The 21,568-nt window shown below is 43.3% G+C and overlaps 1 protein-coding gene across 1 annotated transcript; it reads left to right on the top strand.

Annotated features, from left to right (window-relative positions):
* Window positions 1–7,365: 7,365 nt before the first annotated feature.
* On the top strand, window positions 7,366–8,433 carry CCR8 (C-C motif chemokine receptor 8). The gene has a single exon (XM_045863742.2). The coding sequence runs from the start codon at window positions 7,366–7,368 to the stop codon at window positions 8,431–8,433; it is 1,068 nt and encodes a 355-aa protein (XP_045719698.1).
* The last annotated feature ends 13,135 nt before the right edge of the window (window positions 8,434–21,568 follow it).

Here is a 21,568-nt window from a genome sequence, read left to right as displayed (position 1 = left end):
ATTATATATTTTCTCCATTTCTTGGCCATAATTTTCCTTGCTTGGTTTCATCTTTCAGATAGTTTTCTGCCACATAGGGGCTCAAGATGTGAGATTTTGTAAATCAATCATGAGCATGGATGGGAAAATGAAACATTCTCCTTGACCAGACCAGAATCGAGGAGCCTTCCTTCCTTTTAATGGTGTGCATGCTTGTGTGTGTGCATGTGTGTGTGTGAGTGTGTCAGTGTGATTGGCAGCCCAACCAGTAATGCATGGAATGGGAGCTAGATGGATGTCCCTTTATCTAAAGATTCATCTAAAGAAGGGATGTTGACAGACATAAGCAACATGGCCATTACATTATTACTCTGCTCACCATGGGATGAAAAGAGGGAACATTTCATAATGATGATATTTTCAATGTACAGCATGTAAGTAATGAAATCGTTTACAGAAATGATCACTGCTACCACTATAATTCAAATATATATGCATATACATACACATATCCACCACACTTGGGCCTGCCATATGCCATGAAGGAGAGCCAGAACAGGTAGAAATTATACAACTTCAAAATAATGATAAAATGGTCATCTTATTTTAATATAGTTTTCAGTTAAAAAATTTTAATAGACTTTATTTCTTAGGGAAGTTCTAGGTATGCAGACCATTTAGGTAGAAAAGACAGAAAGTCCCCATATACACCCTGTATTAGTCTGTTTAAGCCACCATAACAAAATACCACAAGCTGGGTGGCTTAGATGATAGAAATGTATTTTCTCACAGTTCTGGAAGCTAGAAGTCCAAGGTCAAGGTGCTGACAAATTAGGTTCCTGGTAAGAGCCTTTTCCTGGCTTGTAGATGGCCACCTTCTTGCTGTGTCCTCACATGGTCTTTTCTCTGTATACATGCAGTCAGAGGCTTCTGGTATCTCTTCCTCTTCTTATTCTTCTTTTTTTTTTTAAGATTTCATTTATTTATCTGACAGAAAGAGAGTGAGAGAGCATAAGCAGGGAGGCGGGGAGCAGCAGAGGGAGAGGGAGAAGCAGACTCCCTGATGAGCAGGGAACCTGATGCAGGGCTCCATCCCAGGACGCTGAGATCATGACCTGAACCAAAGGCAGACACTTAACCAACTGAGCCACGCAGGTGCCCCATCTCTTCCTCTTCTTATAGGAACACCAGTCCTATCAGATCCAGGCCCCATCCTTATGACCTGATTTGACTCTAATTACATCTCTGAAGGCAAATACCATCACACTGGGGGTTAGGGCTTCAGCATATGAATCTGGGGTGGGGGGACATAATTCAGTCTGTAATACCACCTCCTTCTCCCACACAGTTTCTCCTATTATTAACATTTTGCATTAGCATGGTACATTTGTTACAATTGATGAATAATCAACATCGATAGATTATCATTAACTGAAGCCCACAGTTTATATTAGGGTTCATTCCATGTTGTACTTCTTTGGGTTTTGACAAATGCATAATGATGTGTATCCACTATTACAGTTTCATACAAAATAGTTTCACCACCCTAAAAATGTCCCGTGTTCCACCTTTTCACCCTCCTCCCCCTGAACCCCTGGAAACCATTTACCTTTTTTTTACTGTCTCTATAGTTTTGCCTTTTCCAGAATGTCATATAGTTGGAATCAGATGGGCTTCATTCACTTAGCAATATACGCATAAAGTGTCTTTGTGTGTGTGTGTGTGTGTGTGTGTGAGGCTTGATAGTTCTTTTTTTAAATCACTGAATAATATTCCGTTGTGTACATTACCACAGCTTGTTTATCCATTCCTTGACCGAAGGACATCTTGGTTGCTTTCAATTTGGGGCAATTATGAATAAAGCTGCTATAAATATTCATGCTCAGGGGTTTGTATGGATATGTTTTCAACTCATTTGGGTAAATACTCAGGAGCATGATTCCTGAAGTATATGGTAAGCCTATTCTAGCTTTATAAAAAATTGCCAATCTTCTTTCAAAAAAAAATTGCCAAACTGTCTTCCAAAGTGGCAGTACAATTTTGCATCCCCACCAGCAGTAAATGAGAGTTCCTCTTGCCCTACATCCTCTCCAGCATTTGGTGTTGTCAGTGTTTTGGACTTTAACCATTCTAATAATTATGTAGTGGTATCTCTCTGTTGTTTTAATTTACAATTCCCTAATGACATAAGGTGTTTAGCATATTTTCATATGCTCATTTGCCATCTGTACGTGTTTTTTTGGGTGAGATCTTTTTTTTTTAACTTTTTAAGTAACTGTGGGATGGTAGATCCACCCCTATTCTGCCGCTCACCGCAAATAGATAAGATACCTCCCTCGAGAGGAGCTCTTGCTCACTGAGCTGCACGAACAGAGGGCAGGTTCTGAAAAGAAGGAATTAGCAACACTGAAATCTCCAGAACAAAGGCTCTAATTAAGGTATGTATTAATGAGTGTCCTTGGGGAAGAAGGATAGAAGTAGGGAGGGACACTTTTATGTCCCTGGGAAAAAAGCAAAGGGAAGGCAAATATTTCAGAAGTCTGGCAGAAGAGGTGAATTTTTTTTTTTTTTATCTTTGCATGTCCTGAGTCCACAAACCTGCAGATATCTTAGTGGCTGTCCAGGGCTCTGACTGAGGGAGGCAAGCCATGCCATTTTCTCTGCAGGATGCTAGGAGGGAGTCAAAGCTCCTATAAGAGTGGGAAGAAAATACTTCTTATCACAAGGCATCTTTGTGCTGGTTACAAGGCTTCTATCAGACAAACCGTTACTCAGCTACAAGATAGTCTAGAACTTGAAAGTCAGGTGGCCTAACTTCTAAAAGACTGGAGTGTTTTTCCTCTACCCACAAAATAGCTAAATATGGAAGAGGAAAAAGCATTCAGAGTAGATGTAGTTTTGAGTCCTGGCTCTATGGCCTCCCTCTCTGTAACTTTAGTCAGTGGACTGATGGTCTCTGAGACTCAGATACAACCCTAACTCCAGAAACAGGAGGTATGAGGGCCTGCTTCACAGGGATTCAAGAGAAATGAACGAAAGAATGCATCTAAAACACCTTGTCCACTGTAATAAATGATGGACATTCTTAATACTTCACATAGATTTTACTGATGAGAGAGCATGGGGGAAGAATGGATTGGGGTTTAGCAGGAAGGATCTGGGGAAGGAATAAGTTGAGGACTTCCCCTTATTCTAGGTTATTAGGAGAGCCGAATAGAAGGAAGGCAAACAGAAAATTATTTTTTTTAAAACAACTGTTAGACAAGTGGGAAGGAAGATGTAGGAGGAGAGACTATTATTTTGAGAGATACTAGCTACAAAAAAAAAAAGACCCACCTCCATACTTCAGAAACTATGTTTTTAAACCCACTTTGGGTACATACTTAAATGAAATTAATATCTTTAAAAATGGCTAACTTGCTAGGCATTTCAAAATATAGAAAGAAAGGTGGCTTAGTGGACAGGGGTGTCTGAATGTTCAGAAGCCAAACACCTTGGAAAAATAATGTCCAAATTGAAAGCATCTTGAATGTGAATATCAATCTGAGAATTATCATGTTGTAATTGTTGAGTCTTCCCTCACATAAATATAGCATATGTTTCCTTTTTAATCGTGTCCTCTTTGATGACCTTCAACAAAGTTTCATAATATTTTACATAACTGAGCTGCTGTTTTTATCACATTTGTTTTTAGAAATCTTAGCAATTTTTGTTGCTAGTATGATTGGGATCGTTTTTTTTTTTTTTTCTATTGCATTTTTAAAATAGTTATTTATGGTGCTTATAAAAGCAGTGAAAAGAATGAACTGAACTCTTTAGAAGAGCGTGGCTGTATTTCTAAAACAACAGTGCGGGGAGAAGAAAAGTAAGATACAAAATGAGAGACATGACAACCATTTGTGTGAGTCAAAAGTGAGCACAAAACAATATTATATATTATTTAGGGGTACACTGAAGTATGTAAAAGGACAGGGGAAACTTTGGAATGAACCATACCAGACTGGTTTCAGTAGTTGCTTCCGGGGTCTGGGAATCGGTTGTGTAGTTAAAGAGAGCTCTGGCTTCAGCTGTATTGCATTAGAAAGGCAGGAAGAGAGGGAAAGAAAGAAAAAAGAACTAAAAGCAAATCTGACAATATGTTAGCAATTGCTAATTCTGGGTCGTGGAACGATAGGTATTTAAATTGTCTTCATAAATTTTGGCTTTTCTTATGCCACCCAATCCCCCCTGTATTGGTCAGCTGGGGCAGTTTTCAATTTTTAAAACATGTTAATAGACCTTATTGTTTAGAGAAGCGTTAGGTTTACAGGAAATTTGGATGGAAAATACAGTTTCCATATGCTCCTTCCCCCACCCCTGGACTCCTTCCTCTGTTTTGGCTGCCATAGCAATATACCACAGGCCGGGTGGCTCAAATGGCAGAAATGTATTTTCTCACGGTTCTGGAGGCTACAAGTCTAAGGTCAAGATGCTGATATATTGGGTTCCTGATAAGTGCCCCTTCCTGGCTTGCAGACAGTCACCTTCTCAATCTGACCCCCTAGGACCTTTTCTCTGGGCATGTACTGAGAGAGAGAGAGAGAGGTCTTTGGTATCTCTTCCTCTCCTTATAAGGACACCAGTCCAATCAGATCAGGACCTCACCCTTACAACATCATTTAACCTCAATTACCTCCTGAAGCTCTATCGCCAAATACCATCACAATAGGAATGGGGGCTTCAATATATGGGCACACAATTGTCTTTAACATCCTGCCCTCTGGCTTCCCAAAATGCATGTCCTCAAGCACAAAGTACATGCACTCCATTTCAACAGCTCCCAAAGTCTTAACCCATTCCAACATCAATTCTAGATCCAAAGTCTCACCTGGGTATCATCGAAATCAGGTATGAGTGAGACCTGAGGTATGATTCATCCTGAGGCTGAACTCCTCTCCAGCTGTGAGCCTGTGAAACCAGACAAGTTACGCGCTTCGAAAATACAGCGGTGGGACAGGCATAGGACAGACATTCCCATTCCGCAGGGAACAAATCAGAAAGCACAGAGGGGTGGTGGGTCTCTGGCAAGCCCCAAAGCTAGCAAGGCAAATTCAATTAGGTTGTAAGTCTCAAGAATAATCTTCGGGGCACCTGGATGGCTCAGTTGGTTAAGTGACTGCCTTCAGCTCAGGTCATGATCCCAGGGTCCTGGGATCGAGCCCCACATTGGGCTCCCCGCTCAGCGGGAAGCCTGCTTCTCCCTCCCCCACTCCCCCTGCTTATGTTCCCTCTCTCGCTGTGTCTCTCTCTATCAAATAAATAAATAAAATCTTTAAAAAAAAAAAAGAAGAAGAAGAAAAGAATCTTCTTTGTCTGGGTGCTCTGCCCTCCGGCCCCACTAGGTGGCAGCGTCACCTGAGGACCCCAGGCTGGGGCCCCGACCCCAGGGCACCGAGCGGGTGGGCCTCCTCCTGCCAAAGGGGAGGAAACAGTCTTACCCCTTGCATCTGTACGCACAGCGCTAGCCCTGATGATTTCTGTATCTTCAGGGTCATTCCTCCGTTTTCTTGAAGGATAAAATGTACTCGCAGGCATATGGCTCTATTGTCCCATCCTATAGAATCCTAGAAGTCCAGACGCGTTGGTTCATTTTGTCCCGTCTCTGCAGCTTTGGACCAAACCGGCAGCGTCTCTCCCCCTAGCTTCTGTTGAAACGGCTGATGAACTCCATGGGTGCCCTCTGTGTGGAGTGGTCCTCCAGCCACACCTTAGGCGTGCTCTCCAGAAACACTTCCTCATTTCTGTGGTACGGACAGACTTCCAAATCTTCGAGTTCGGATGCCTCTCTGTGTTAACGACTCCTTCAACTTACCTCTCTCCTCTAGCATTTTACGATAATCGGCACAGAGAAGCCAGGCTGCCTCTTAACCTTGGTTTAGGAATACCCCAGACAAATATACCCAATCTTCCTCAAAACACTAGAACACAATTCAGCCAAGTTCTCTGCCATTTATAGCAAGGATCCGATTCCTCCACTTCCAATAACATGTTCATTTCTGCCTGAGACCTCACCTTTAACATTCATATTTCCGCCCCCGTTCTGTTCACAATGATACCCGTAATCTCTCAGACGATGGAAGCTCTCTCTCCAGCCTCCTCTCTTCTCCCGGAGCGCTCAGCATAATCACCTTTACCATCCACATTGCCACCAACAGGCAACCTCGGCTTTTTCTAGCATGCGCCTCAGGATCCTTCCGCCTCCACCCATTAGCAGCTTCCAAAGCCACTTAGGTATTTGTTACAGTAGCACCCACTTCTCAGTATCATAATCTGTACCAGTCAGCTCAGGCTGCCATACCAAAGTGCCCCGGACTGGTGGCTTAAACAACAGAAATTAATTTTGTCACGGTCCTGGAGGCTAGAGGTCCAAGATCAGGGTGCCAACAGGGCCGGTTTCTGGTAAGACCTCTCTCCCTGGCTTGCAACCCTCCCTCTTCTTGCTGTGTCCTCACTGGTCTTTTCCCTGTGCGTGCAGAGAGAGGAAGAGAGAGAGAGAGCTTGCATGCTCGGGTGACTCTTCTTCTTATAAGGACACCAGGCCTATGGATTGGGGCCCCACCCTTATGATATATTTAACTATAATTACCTCCTTCCTGGCTCATCTCCAAATATAGTGACCTAGGTGGTGTCTTGGCCAGTTTGGGCTGCTATCCCAGAATAACGGAGACTGGGTGGTTTATAAGCAACAGAAATGTAATTCTCGCCACTCTAGAGGCTGGGAAGCCCAAAATCAGGGTGCTAGCAGGCTCTGATGAGAACCCTCTTCCAGGTTGCAGACCACTGACTTCTCCTTATAACCTCACATGGCTTGAGAGCCGAGAGAAGAAGCAAGCTGTCCTGTGATTCTTATAAGGGCACTCATCCCATTCATGAGGGCTCTACCCTCATGACCTCATTTAACTCAATTACTTCCCAAAGAACCCACTGCTTAATACCATCACAAGGTGGGGTAGGGCTTTAACATAGGAATTTTGAGGGGTGCCTGGGTGGCTCAGGCATTAGGCAGCTGCCTTTGGCTCAGGTCATGGTCCCGGGGTCCTGGGATCGATCCCCGCATTGGGCTCCCTGCTCAGTGGGAGGCCTGCTTCTCCCTCTCCCACTCCTCCTGCTTGTGTTCCCTCTTCTGCTATCTCTCTCTCCATCAAAATAAATAAATAAAATGTTTTTTTTAAAAACATATGAATTTTGGGAGGACACAAATGTTCAGCCTGTAACAGGGCTTTAGGGCTTCAAAATATGAATGAGGTGAGGGGAGGCAGTTAGAATTCAGTCTATATTTTTAAATAAAAATATTTTTAAGGAATGAATCTCTCTTAGGTGCCTCTCTGACCTGGTCCTTCTGCCTTGATGGATTATACACTGGAGCCCAATGTGACCACAGTAACCGACTACTACTATCCTGATGTCATGGCAAGCCCCTGTGATGGGGAACTTATCCAAAGAGATAGCAAGTTGCTTCTTGCTGTCTTTTACTGTGTCTTGTTTGTATTTGGTCTTCTGGGAAACAGCCTGGTCATCCTTGTCCTTGTCGCCTGTAAGAAGCTGAGGAGCATCACCGACATATACCTCTTAAACCTGGCCCTGTCTGACTTGCTTTTTGTCTTCTCCTTCCCCTTCCAAACCTACTATCAGCTGGACCAGTGGGTGTTTGGGACTGTATTGTGCAAGGTGGTCTCTGGTTTTTATTACATTGGCTTCTTCAGCAGCATGTTCTTTATCACCCTCATGAGTGTGGACAGGTACCTGGCAATCGTCCATGCTGTCTATGCCATGAAAGTGAGGACAGCCAGGATGGGCACAGCCCTCAGTCTGGCTGTGTGGCTGATTGCCATCATGGCCACCAGCCCATTACTAGTACTGTACCAAGTGGCCTCTGAAGATGGCATTCTACAGTGTTATTCATCTTACAATCAACAGACTCTGAAGTGGAAGATCTCCATCCACTTTGAAATGAATATCTTAGGTCTGTTGATCCCATTCACCATCCTTATGTTCTGCTACATTAGCATCCTGCACCAGCTGAAGAGTTGCCAAAATCACAACAAGTCCAAGGCCATCAAGTTGGTGCTCATTGTGGTGATTGCATCTTTACTCTTCTGGGTCCCGTTCAATGTGGTCCTCTTCCTCACATCTCTGCTCAACATGAACATCTTGGATGGATGTGTCCTGAGCCAGCGGCTGATTTATGCCACCCATGTCACAGAAACCATTTCCTTCACTCACTGCTGTGTGAACCCTGTGATCTATGCTTTCATGGGTGAGAAGTTCAAGAAACACCTCTCAGAAATATTCCGGAAGATTTCCAATCATATTCTCTTCTTCAAAGGAAGACAAATACCTAGGGAGAGCTGGGAAAGATCCCCCTCCTCCTGTCAGAAGCCCCCCTGTTCCTCCAGCACAGACTACATTTTGTGACAGGGTGCTTCTTTTAGGAGACAAAAATGATTTACACTGGAGTCTGAGGCTACATGAAGGGATACTCTTAGAAATGTGGTTACAGACACGGCATATTTCATGATAGTTAATGAACTCTGACTATTGCAAATTAATCTTCTCAACTTTCAAAGATTTTGTTACCTTTTTCTGGAAATAGTCTATATATCTCACCATTAAGTATAATGTTAGCTTCGGGATTTGTTTTTTAGTTTTTGTAGTCTCTTTACCATATATCAATTTAAATTTTATCAAACGCTTTTTCACATCTATTAAGGTGATCATATAGCTTTCCTCTATTATTCTGTTAATTTGGTGAACTACATTGTCTGATTTTCTTATTTTAAATCAACCTGTATTTTCCCTGGAAAAAAATGACCTCTTGTTCACGATCATTTTAATAAATAATTGGATTCTCAGAATTTTCATATCTGTGTTCATGAGAACTATTGCCCTGTAATTTTCCTTTTAAAATGTCCTGGTGAAACATGCAGGGATGTCCACTATCACCACTGCTGTTCAACATAGTACTAGAAGTCCTAGCCTCAGCAATCAGACAACAAAAAGAAAAAAAGGCATCCGAATCGGCAAAGAAGTCAAACTCTCATTCTTTGCGGATGATATGATACTTTATGTGGAACACCCAAGAGAAATCACCCCAAAATTGCTAGAACTCATACAGGAATTCAGCAGTGTGGCAGGATATAAAATCAATGTACAGAAATCAGTTGCAACGACGTGGATGGAACTAGAGGGTGTTATGCTAAGTGAAATAAGGCAATCAGAGAAGGACAATTATCATATGATCTCACTCATATTTGGAATTTAAGAAACAAAACAGAGGATCATAGGGGAAGAGAGGAAAAAATAAAACAAGACGAATTCAGAGAGGGAAACAAACCGTAAGAGACTCTTAATCATAGGAAACAAACTGAGGGTTCCTGGAGGCGAGGAGGGTGAGGGGATGGGGTAACTGGGTGATGGACATTAAGGAGGGCACATGATATAATGAGCACTAGGTATTATATAAGACTCATGAATCACTAACCTCTACCTCTGAAACTAATAATACATTAAATGTTAATTAATTGGGGACACCTGTGTGGCTCAGTTGGTTAAGCATCTGCCTTTAGCTCAGGTCATGATCCCGGGGTCCTGGGATTGAGTCCCACATCGGGCTCTTTGCTCAGCAGGGAGTCTGCTTCTCCCTCTGCTTGCAGCTCCCTTTGCTTGTGTTCTCTCTCTGTGACAAATAAATAAAATCTTTTTAAAAATGTTAATTAATTGAATTTAAATAAAAATTAAATAAAATTATAAAATAAAATAAAATGTCCTGGTCAGATCTGCAATAACATGGATGAACCAGATGTATTACGTTAAGTGAATAAGTCAGAGACAGAAAAACAGATATCATGCAATTTCACTTGTATGTGGAATTTAAGAAACAGAACAAATGAACAAAAAAAAAAAAAGAGAGAAACAAAAAACCAGATTCTTAAATACGGAGAATGAACTGGTGGTTGCCAGAGGGGGGATGGGTGAACTAGAGGATTAAGAGGTACAAACCTCCAGTGTTAAAATAAACCAGTCAGGGAGAAGAAAAGCACAGCATAGGAAATACAGTCAGTAATGTTTTTTGGTGACAGATGGTGGTGACTACACTTACTGTGTATGATCACTGAGAAATATACAGAATTGTTGAATCACTATATTGTATACCTGAAACTAATATAATATTGTATGTTAATTACATTAAAAAAATGTCCTGGTCAGATGTGATCTCCAAAAATGTGTTGGAAAGTATTCCTTTTGCCACTACTCTCTGAAAGAGTTTGTGCAAAATATTGGGTGTTACTTCCCCCATAAAAGTTTGGTAAAATCCATTAGTGAAGCCATCTGGGATTTCTCTGTAGCAAGATTTCCAATTATGCATTCAGTTTCTTTGGCAGATAAAGATTATTTAGATTTTCTGTCTTGGCTTGTCTCAGTGTTGGAAGGTTGTGATTTTAAAGGCATTTTCCCAGTTTAAGTTGTCAAATTAGCATAAAGTTGTTCCTAATATCTTCTTATAGCATTTTTATGAGAATATGAAGTAATGTCCTTTTCATTCCTAATTCACACCAAATCATTGGTGATTTGTATTTTCTCTCTTTTTTGTTCCTGATCAGTCTAATGAGGTTTACGAATTTTATTAATCTTTTCAAAAAAACAGCTTTTGGCTTTGTTGATTTTATGTTTTTGTCTTTACACTGATTTCTGCTCTTATTTTTTTAAGATTTATTTATTTATTTGAGAGAGAGAGAACGAGTGGGGGAGTCCTGAGGGAGAGGAAAAGAGAGAAATCCAGCAGACTCCCCACTGAGTGTGGAGCCTGAGGGGCTCCCCCCACCCCGCCAGGGCTGGACCTCACGACCCTGAGATCATGACCTGAGCCAAAAGGAAGAGTTTGGATGCTTAACTGACTGAGCCACCCAGGTGCCCCTGCTCTTATCTTTATCTTACCTGCTTTCCTTAGGTTTAATTTCTATTTTATTCTAGCTTCTTGAAATGGAATCTTAGATTACTGATTACCAACCTTTGTTCATTTTTGAAAGATGTCTTTAGAGCTACAAAATTTCCTCCAGCGTTGCTTATATTGCATCCCATACATTTTCATACAATTGATTTTCATTGATTTCCAATTTAAATTATTTTCTATTTTCCACTGTGAATTCTTTTTTTTTTTTTTAAAGATTTTTATTTATTTATTTATTTATTTATTTGTCAGAGAGAGAGGACAAGCAGGGGGAGTGGCAGAGGGAGAAGCAGGCTCCCCACTGAGCAAGGAGCCCAATATGGGACTCGATCCCAGGACCCTGGGATCATGGCCTGAGCCGAAGGCAGACGCTTAACCGACTGAGCCACCCAGGCATCCCATCCACTGTGAATTCTTTGTATCATGAGTTGTTCAGAAATGAATTTAAAATTTCCAAACATTTGGGAGGTGGGGGGGCGCCTGGGTAGCTCATTTGGTTAAGTGTCTGCCTTTGGCTCAGGTCATGATCCTGGAGTCCCAGGGTCCAGCCCCACATTGGGTTCCATGCTCAGTGGGGAATCTGCTTCTCCCTTTCCCTCCGCCCCTCCCCCGATCCTTCTCTTTCTCTCTTGCTCACTCTCTCTTTTTCTCTCAAATAAATAAATAAAATCTTTTTTAAAAAATTTCCAAACATTTGGGGATTTCTTTATGCTTTACTTTCTAGTTCAACTCCACCGCTCTCAGAGAATATATATGTGTGCATTTGGTTTTTTGAAATTTACTGAGAATTGTTTTATGACCCCAAATACGGTTTATTATGGTAAATGTTCCATGTACACGTGAAAAGAATGGGTGTATTGAGTGGTTGTTGGAGCTGTTTAATCAGATTGCTCTTTATTCTTGCTGATTTTTGCTGTTTGCTTATTCTATGAGTCACTGCAAATAGTATATTAAAATCTTGAAGTGTGATTATGAGTTTGTCTATTTTTCATTTTAATCCCATTAAATTTTGCTGTATATATCTTGAAACTATGTTATTAGGTACATGCAAATATAAGATTTGTATATCTTTCTATTGAATTGACTCTTATCATTTTTTAAAGTTTATTTATTTATTTATTTGTAATCTCTACACCCAACGTGGAGCTCAAACTCATGATTTCAATCAAGAGTCGCATGCTCCTTGGACTGAGCCAGCCAGGTGCCCGACTCTTTTATCATTATTAAATGTTTCTTTTCCTCCAACAATACTCCTTGTCTGAAAGTTTGCAAAGGTCAGTATTAATATAGCCACACCAGCTTTCTCTGGATTAGTGTGTGTGTATTGTGTTTCTCTATACTCTTCTACTTCAAAACATTTTCTTATGCTTAGTTTCTCTCCTATAAACAGAATTTAGTTGGGGCTTTTTTTTTTTTCTTTTTGCACAGACAGGGTTTCATTACCATGAAGATACATAATATGTATAAAATCTAAAAATCACCTTTAGATAGACTATTCTGCTGGATCCCATTATATAGTATACAAAAGGTTGATTTCTGATTTCAGAACAATTTTTTCTTTTCTTTTCCAAGTTAACAATATAATTTCAATAACAGATGATACATTCTGCAAAATTGACACACATTATACTGACCATATTGTAAATAAATGCCTGGAGGGCAGCCTACTCAGTTTAGGAAAGCATCCAAACAGTTTTATCTTGAAATGTTTAAATAGGTGCTTAGGATTCACACACCACTCCTCCAAAAAGTGTAACTCCTGAAAAACATGAGAAGGTTGCTTCTTTCTCCTGCTTTAGACACAAACTGACTTTATTCTGACTCCTGTGAGCTCCATTATTGTGTTAGGTCACTAATAACAAAAGACAAACTCCTCATTCTGAATGTCCAGACACTGAAATTCCAGTTAAATTTGTAACCATGTAGCAATTTCCTGATAATCTGTGTCTTGGTAGAATTTTCATTATAAGTCATCTCGGTGCTTGGTAGATCCTCTTTTCTTGGAGTAATTTCTTACACTGATGCAAGTAAGTGTGATATGTGCTTAATTAATAGTTGTTGCATGAATAAAGGAATGTGCCCCTGAAACAAGACAGGGTTAAGAACTAGGGTGAGGTAGGTACACAGGACTTGTACCTGGCTCTCAGGCTAATGCAAGCCACACCAGAGAGGTGGGAAATGCTCTGGGACACAGAGCATCTTTGAGGAAAATGCCCACACATAAGCAAAGTTTTGCCAACAGTTCTGCATTATTCAGAGCCCCCCTCCAGCCCAGGTTAGGCACTCCTGATAGAGAGGTTCAAACTTATCAGGGACAGCTTTAACAATCCTAGCAAGGTCTGCCTCTTTAAGAAACTGCACAGAGCACCAACCTGAAAGTCACATCCATGACCCACACACCATCTTGTCCATGAGTTCTTTATAAAGCTCCACCATGGTGGGGCTCCAGGCAGCACTGGGATGGGGAATAATCCTTATACTGGACTGCAAGTGGCTGCTGGAAATCTGAAAAGTCCAAAAGAGGTGGCAGACTACACCTGATACTATCCTGATTTGACTCATTAATTCATGCACATATATAATACATGGGCCTGTTTTCTGCAGGCAGAGCAAGTACCAATGTCCAGAGGTGAGAGGGAGCATGTTAGGTTCCCAGAACTGCAGAAGCAGAAATGTTTAATGGTTAGGGAAGGGAGGCCAGGGAGCAAGTCAGAGAGAAAGCCTGGGGCCTCACCTGCCATGTTAAAGAATTCAGGCTTTATCCAGAAGAGTTATGGAAAGGAGAACAAAATGGTCAGATTTGCATGTTGGAAGGATCCCCACTTGCACATGGGGACTTGTAGTCTAGTTAAGCCTCAGTGACCTGGCGGTACAAAATTCAAAGACACCAGTCTTTTCCCTGCCACTTTCTTGCCCTGCTCCCCCATGTCGTCCAGGCTTTACTTCTGAGACGGTTCACCTTGGTTGGCCATCTGGCTTATCATGCCTCCTTACTGGTATGCCTCGCATTACAACTGGCGGCTCAACCCGAGACTCCTTTTTCTGGCAGACAGAGGAGAGGACCAGATGTAGGTGGCCAGCCCTCCTCCCAGGAATGCTGGATAACCCATCACATGGCAACACCTTCTTGTACCTTCTACCTGGTTATTGTTCATATTCACTGGTGTCAATCAGTCCTTCCTGTTCTTGGACAGTTTCTACTTTTTTCTGGCTTGTTTATTGGCTTACTCACAGTTTCCTGTATATGCTCTTCCTCATCTACACAGATGGAAAGAAATATAGATTCTCATTTATAGGACAGACAGACCCGTAAGGGGGGAAAAAGCCTAGGAATGATCTCTAATCCTCACTGCCTTCCTTCTGGGGGCTCTTTTGCCAGCAAGTAGATGATAGATCAGCATTTGAATGCAGTATCCATAACTTCTTCCCATTAGTACACTGTATTTCCTGCTGCTTGTCCCTTAACTGCACTGAGCATCAGTTTTCAAGTCTGTAAAATGAGAATAACACCATTAGTCGGGTATCCTACTGTCCCAGAGGCCAGGAGCCACAACCTGCGGGGGACTAGGCTCTTGCTCCCTCTAGTGGTCAGTTTGAGCTGCGCTCCTGAATGGGTGAAGGAAGGAGACCCGTGGAAAGGAAGGGCAAGAAGCTCAGAAGTGGCGTTGAAGGGACAGGAGGAGGCAGTTGGAAGACTTCTGATTTTATATGCCTAACCCGTCATGAGAATTTCTGCTTTGAGATGCTCGGCAACAATGCTGGTGTTCGACGAGTGTTTGGAGGCTTCACCCTTGAACTCTAATTAAGTTGTCTAAACCTTCCCCATGTCCCTTGGAGATAATACTGTACAGGAAAATCTTACCTAAATTTCAGACCTTGGTAGTGAGAGGAGGGGCATATTTGCTTATTTTACAGACAGGATTTTTACCTGGCAAAACTCAGCGCATTTCAGATTCGTATTTGTCATTCAGTTGATAGAAACCGTGGCATCCCAAATCCATGGGCAGTCCACTCCTCACACTGCTAACGTCGTCTCCCCGGAAGCTGCTCTTCTCCCTCAGAGGAGTGCGGGGCTATTCCAGGAGGTGCAGGTGGGAAGCTAGGGCAGTGGGGTTGCCTGAGGGCCTTCCTCAGGGGCAGGGCTTTTTTGCCTTGGAGACTTGAACCACCTGAATTGTCAGTCGCCAGCCTGAGGTCCCCTCCCCTACCCGACTCTTCTCTTTAGTCCAAATGACAGAAGACACCCATCTCCTTCTCTGGATCACAGAGATGGAGAGCCTTGGCTTTGGATATGTCATTTTCTACAGTGAGTCAGAGAAGAAGTGTGTCTGCTAGTTCTAGCCTGGGCCCCTCCTGGAGGGGCCATCTGGGTGAGGCTGGAGGAACAGCTAAGCCGACAGCTCAGAGGGGCTTTCTCTTGGCCCCAGGCTCACTGGTGAGTCTGAGGCTGCTGTGAGCAGGTTCTTGGTTACTGTCCCACTGAGGAGCATCAGCATGCTCATTTTACTGGCTCCCTGGAGAAGGGCGGCTCCACGGGCCCCTCACTGAGGGGCCCCTCCCTGTTTAGGGATTTTTTCCCTGATCCTCAGCCTCCTAAATGGCCATGGAACACACAGTGGATGTTAAACATGATAAGGGAGAAAATTATGCCTTTTCAGTGCGAGTACACACCTGACCCTGTATAGGGAGCTTCGGTTATGTAAATTGCTCACAAAAATTCTTAGAAGGAGACATTCCTTTTTCCTATCTTACAGATGAAGACACAGATGCCCCCAGTGGTTATGTGACTGAGGTCACGTGGCTAGAAATGTGGGATCCATAGTCGGGTCTCTATCGCTGCGCCATTCTGGTTCCACCAGAACTAACCCAGGAAGGAATGCAAGATTCAGCAAAATTTGAGGTTGAGGCTGGTGGTGGGGTGAAGGGCTTCTTCGGCCCTGAATAGCTCATCCCCTTCTAAGCAGGTGCAGCTTGTTTCAGGCAACACTGCTTGTCCTCCCCTGGCATGGGTTTTCTCTGGCTTCTCTGCTCTACCCTGAGGGAGGTAAGAATCTGATGCTGGATGACAGGAGATCTTCAGCATTTTGCCTCAGCAGCACCTAGCTGTGCCAAGTGAAATCCCAGCTGACTATTTCTCCCCTCATCTGGCCCTGCAGGATTATCCACGGTGGTGCGCTGGGCACCCTGATAGACACCACGTTTTTCGTGCTGGCATACGACAGTACCAATGCAGTCTTTACAGGGACTGTGAGCATCACCTTCAAGAGGTCTGTTTCCTTGGGGCACCTGGGTGGCTCAGTTGGTTAAGAGGCGGACTCTTGATTTCATCTCAGGTCATGATCGTGAGATGGAGCCCCACCTCAGGCTCATGCTGGGTGGAGAGCCTGCTTAAGATTCTCTCCCTCTGCCCCTCCCCACCCCTTCTCTCTCTCTCTCTCTCTCTCTCTCTCTCTCTCTCTCTATTTAAAAAAAAAAAAAAGAGAGGTCTGTTTCCTTGCCTGTGTCCAAGTTAGGTGTGAGCTGCTGTGGGGTTATTCCATGTGTTATCATGGAAAATAAGGGCTCATGCAGCAATCCTGATGGCAAAGAGAACTTTGTGCTTTTGCTTTTCTTGTGGACCAAACTTAGATGTTCCTTTTTTATTCAAGGACAAGGTAACAATCTTGAAGATGGGTTTTATGTTCAAACGTAAACATAAGCTACATGGGATGCTGATGAGCTATTTTTGGCCACCTCTGATTTAGGGAAACACCAACCAGTGTGCTTGTAAATATCTAAGTCGGTCTACAAAAAATTACTGGGCCCCTAGTGAAATGATCATTCCTTACATTTAATTCATCTCTTACTTAACACTTACGTGTACATTACTTCATTTGGTCTTTACCGTAATCCTGGGAGGTAGGTACTTTTATCTCCAATTTGAGAAATGGGGAAGCTGAGGTGAATGCACAGCTAGCAGGTGACAAAGTCAAGATCGGATGCAGGCCTCGCTGCCTGCTCCCAAGGGCCACTTTCTTTGCATGCTAGCACTCTGCCTCCGTGGGCTCCCAAGGAGGGGAAACCAGGTGCATTGGTCAGAGTTCTCCAGAGAAATATATATATATATATATATGCTTATATACATACATATACAATATCATATTAATATATTAATCAATATAGCTAGTATATAATATTAATATATTTATAGATAGATCTTAGATTTATTTCAAGGAATTGGCTTTTGCAATTGTGAGGATTGGCAAACCCAACATCCACAGGGCAGGCCATCAGACTGGGAACTTCTGGGAAAAACTAAAGCTGCAGTCCTGAGGCAGAATTCCTTCTTGCTCAGGGAAGCCTCAGTTTTGTTCTTAAGGCCTTCCAGATGGTTAGGTTAGGCCCACTTAGATTATTGAAGATAATCTCCTTTGCTTATAGTGTACTGATTGTAGATGTTAATCACATCTACAAAATACCTTTCCAGCAACTCCTAGATTAGTACTGATTGAATAACTGGGGATTGGGGCACCTGGGTGGCTTAGTCAGTTAAGCCTCTGCCTTCAGATCAGGTCATGATGCCCCTGCTGAGTGGGGAACCTGCCCACTCTCTTTCTCTCTCTCTTTCTGCCCCTCCCCCTGCTCGTGTGCGCTCCCTCTCTCTCATTCTGTGCTTTCTCAAATAAATAAATAAAATATTTAAAAAAAAATGAATAACTGGGGATTATCACCTAGTCAAGTTGACCCATAAAACTCAGCATCTCACAAGGAATACTTGTTTACTGATAGGGCCATTCTGCTGAAGATGAAGACAGCTTGCCATGCGTGGCTAGAGCTACTTGGTAGTAGATGGACTTCTGCAAGTGGGTCCTGCTCACCCCTGTGGGCAATTCAAGCTGGTCAGGAGCTGGGAGAAAACATGTGCTCTGTAAACTTTGTAAACTTTTAGCCAAAATGTAGTATATGTTTCCTCACTGGGAAGATGACAGGAAAACTCGAGGAGCTTGATCGTTGCAGAAGATAGGGAAATGGTTTGTCACAATGCTGATAGAGAGGTTTGTGGCTTCTATGTGATGATTAAACACAAAATGCCACATGGCCTGGGTTTGCTTCGCAGCTGCTTTCTTTCATTGATCCTGATATCTTGGCCACTGGAGTAGAATCCCAGGACCCCCACTCTGCAGGGGCATCCCCCCACACACACCCACCCACCATAGAGTCTTCCGCCACTTTCTCAGAGACCAGCCTATGAATAGCTCTACTTCATTGCTCTCTCTCATGGTCCAGTCATCGCCGGCTCAGTGGTGAGGCTGGAGGCAAAAGTCACTGGCACAGAAGGAAGTAAGGTATCTCATCTCTCTCTTGCAAAGCCCGAAACAGCGACAGGACTGTCCTCTTTGCCGAAGCTTCTGGTAAAGGCATTAGAATTTTTTTTTCCTTCTGGTTGTGCCCATCCTTGAGACCAGACACAGAGGGTGACTTCCTCCATTGCTGAGGGCAGTGTGTGCCCTTGGAGACTCTTAAGACTGCTCTTTCAGACTGTGTTTGGGGTCAAGGGGATGTTTAAATGGAGGGGAGCTCCTATTAGTTACACAATGGAGCCCGTTATAACATATCCATTCACCTCTCTGGGAGGCCACTAGTCTTTTTTTTTTTTTTTTTTAAGATTTTATTTATTTATTTGACAGAGAGAGACACAGCGAGAGAGGGAACACAAGCAGGGGGAGTGGGAGAGGGAGAAGCAGGCTTCCCGCCGAGCAGGGAGCCCGATGCGGGGCTCGATCCCAGGACCCTGGGACCATGACCTGAGCCGAAGGCAGACGCTTAACGACTGAGCCACCCAGGCGCCCCGAGGCCACTAGTCTTAAAGAGGCTCATGGAGATGGAGGGGAGAGGACTGTGGCCATACCGTGTGCATCATGTCTCCCCTCTTGACCCCTCCTGGCTTCCACAGGGCAAAAGTGGACTCATTGCTTTGACAACAGTAGAGGGATTCTAGGTATTTCCAGAAGCAACTCTGGATCCAGGCACACAGAAAGGAAAAGTCTCCTTGAGCTGTTTCCTGGAAGCATGGGGGGCAACTCATCGATGTGCTCTTCAGGATTCCAGCCACCTTCTTCCAAATGAAGTGACACAGGTGCCAGGTGCTGTAAGGCTCATCTCCTGCCCTGGAGGGCAGGGAACCGAAGCTTGGGAGCAGAGTCTGTCTCCCATCCATCTCCAGTTTCCCATGCTTACTCCAGCTTTTTCCTTCTTGGATGGTGGAAACTCCTCCAGATGTCAAAGCTTGCTGTGAATAAAGCTGTAAAAGGGAGGTCATGTATCCAAATCAAAGTATGTGTATTTCTTCCTGGATTGAAAGTGACTACAATCACCAGGATGGGAAATCATCATGAAACCTTAACACCCAACTCAGAAAAAAAGGGCCAGATCGGGTTTGGGGGATCGAATGTGTAAGTGGGGGGGAGTCAGGTCATAGAAGCAAAAATCACCTTCCAGAGACTGCAGACAAGTCAGGGAAGCTGCGACTGATGTTAATGACCTTGTTTTGAACTGAAGTCACATGCAATGTTTTCACCATAAATTTTTCTTTTATTTTTTAACTCATCACTCCAAGTTTTGCCATTAAGTAAGTAAGTATTGCCCCAAAACTCTCCCTCATCTGCTAATGGGTAATGCTTCTTTCACGTGATCTCATATGTTTCCACATCTCCAAGAACATGGGGGAAGGATTGAAGAGGATGGGGGGGACTCTGGGTTCCAGGGCTGGGAGTGTAGCAGGAACAAATAAAGTGGAGGAAAACCTGGTAGGCACCTACCACCCTTGGAAGCCAGTCCATTTCTTCTGAGCCCACAGCCAAGCCAATGTACCTGCTGGTGGTGGGGCAGCCAGCAGGCAGCAGGCTTTCATTGTGGGTTTCACCTCTGCCACAACCCCAGAGTGGCTAAGAGCAGGCTCTGAAATTCACCAATCCACTGTTTCTCAAAAGTAGGAATCCTTGACCTCTGGGGGGAAACATAGCTGTTCCTCAAAAAGAGAAGTTTTAGCTTAGTCATCCACACTGCACAAAGAAAATGAAACTCACACTTAAAACAAGGAGTAACAAAGTATTCAACAATCACTGACAGATTTGTTTATGTATTTCTTACTGTTTATGCTTTGCTTAATCCCTTCTGAGGCAAAGAGCCACTTTTTTTTTTTTTTTTTTTTTTTAGTTGACAGAGAGAGACACATTTATTTGACAGAGAGAGAGGGAACACAAGCAGGGAGAGCGGGAGAGGGAGAAGCAGGCTTCCCGCCGAGCAGGGAGCCCGATGTGGGGCTCAATCCCAGGACCCTGGGATCATGACCTGAGCTGAAGGCAGACGCTTAACGACTGAGCCACCCAGGCGCCCCCAAAGAGCCACTTTCTTGCCTGTTCCTTTGCCTCAATGGCACAGGAAAGAAGTCTTAAAAAACAGCACCTTACTCCCTGAATTATCAGTTTCTTCCCTGACCTAGATTTCCCGGGTGGAGACTGGATACTGGAAAGTAGTGAAGCCTGTCACCATGACAAGTTTGCACTTTATTCTGCAGGTAACCAGGGATGTTGAAGGTGTGTGCCTGCCTTTTTCAACAGGCATGTCAGGATCCCTGCAGCAATACCTTTCAAATGCTCCACCAGACGGGAATAATGGGAAGCTGGGAGACCATAAATGTTATTCCCAGAGTCCAGATGAGAGATACACCATAATCTTAAACATCTAGACCAGTGTGGTTTAATAGATATGTAGTGTGAGCCACATGTGTAATTTTTAATATCCCAGTCGCCGTATTGAAAAAAAAAGGAAAAAGAGTGGTGCCTGGGTGGTTCAGTGGGTTAAAGTTCTGCCTTCCGCTCTCATCCAGTCCCACGTTGGGCTTTCTGTTCAGCGGGGACTGCTTCTCTCTTACTCTCCCTCTCTTCTCTCTCTCTCTCTCTCTCAAATAAATAAATAAAATCTTAAAAAAAAAAAGGAAAAGGAAGTATGTAAAATTAATTTTAATAATATATTTCACCAAATATATCCAAAATATCATTTCAACATGTAATAACAATTATTAATAAGTTATTTTACCATATTGCTGTAAGTCTTAGAAATGTGGGTGCCTGGGGGTGTGGGAGGATGGGTTAGCCTGGTGATGGGTATTAAAGAGGGCACGTTCTGCATGGAGCACTGGGTGTTACGCACAAACAATGAATCATGGAACACTACGTCAAAAACTAATGATGTAATGTATGGTGATTAATATAACAAAAAAAAAAAAAAAGAAATGGGGTGCCTGGCTGACTCAGTTGGTTAAGCCTGGGACTCTTGATTTCCATGGAGGTCATGATCTCTGGTGGTGAGATAGAGCCCTGAGCCCCCGCGGAAGATTCTCTCTCTCCCTCTCCCTCTGCACCATTGCCGGCCTTCTTCCCCGCACTTGTGCACGCACTCTCTCGCTCTTAAAAAAAAAGAGAGAGAGAGAGAAAGAAAGAAAAAAGAAATGCGGTGTATGGATAACTTAACAGCACATGTCAATTCCTTCACTAAATTTTAAGCGCTCAAAGGGAAATGTGGGTCTGCCAAAACAATAAAGTTGTTTAACAGAAAAATATT

Source organism: Mirounga angustirostris, unplaced genomic scaffold, assembly GCF_029215605.1.
Source record: "Mirounga angustirostris isolate CCGP_5_RB_7025 unplaced genomic scaffold, mMirAng1.0.hap1 SCAF_1, whole genome shotgun sequence".
Lineage (NCBI taxonomy): Eukaryota > Metazoa > Chordata > Mammalia > Carnivora > Phocidae > Mirounga > Mirounga angustirostris.
Note: the sequence above shows the minus strand (reverse complement) of the source record. Positions and strands in the feature narration are given on the sequence as shown.

Bases quoted from the DNA above. Each gene is read 5' to 3' on its own strand.
- CCR8 (XM_045863742.2), top strand. From the start codon at position 7,366: ATGGATTATACACTGGAGCCCAATGTGACCACAGTAACCGACTACTAC.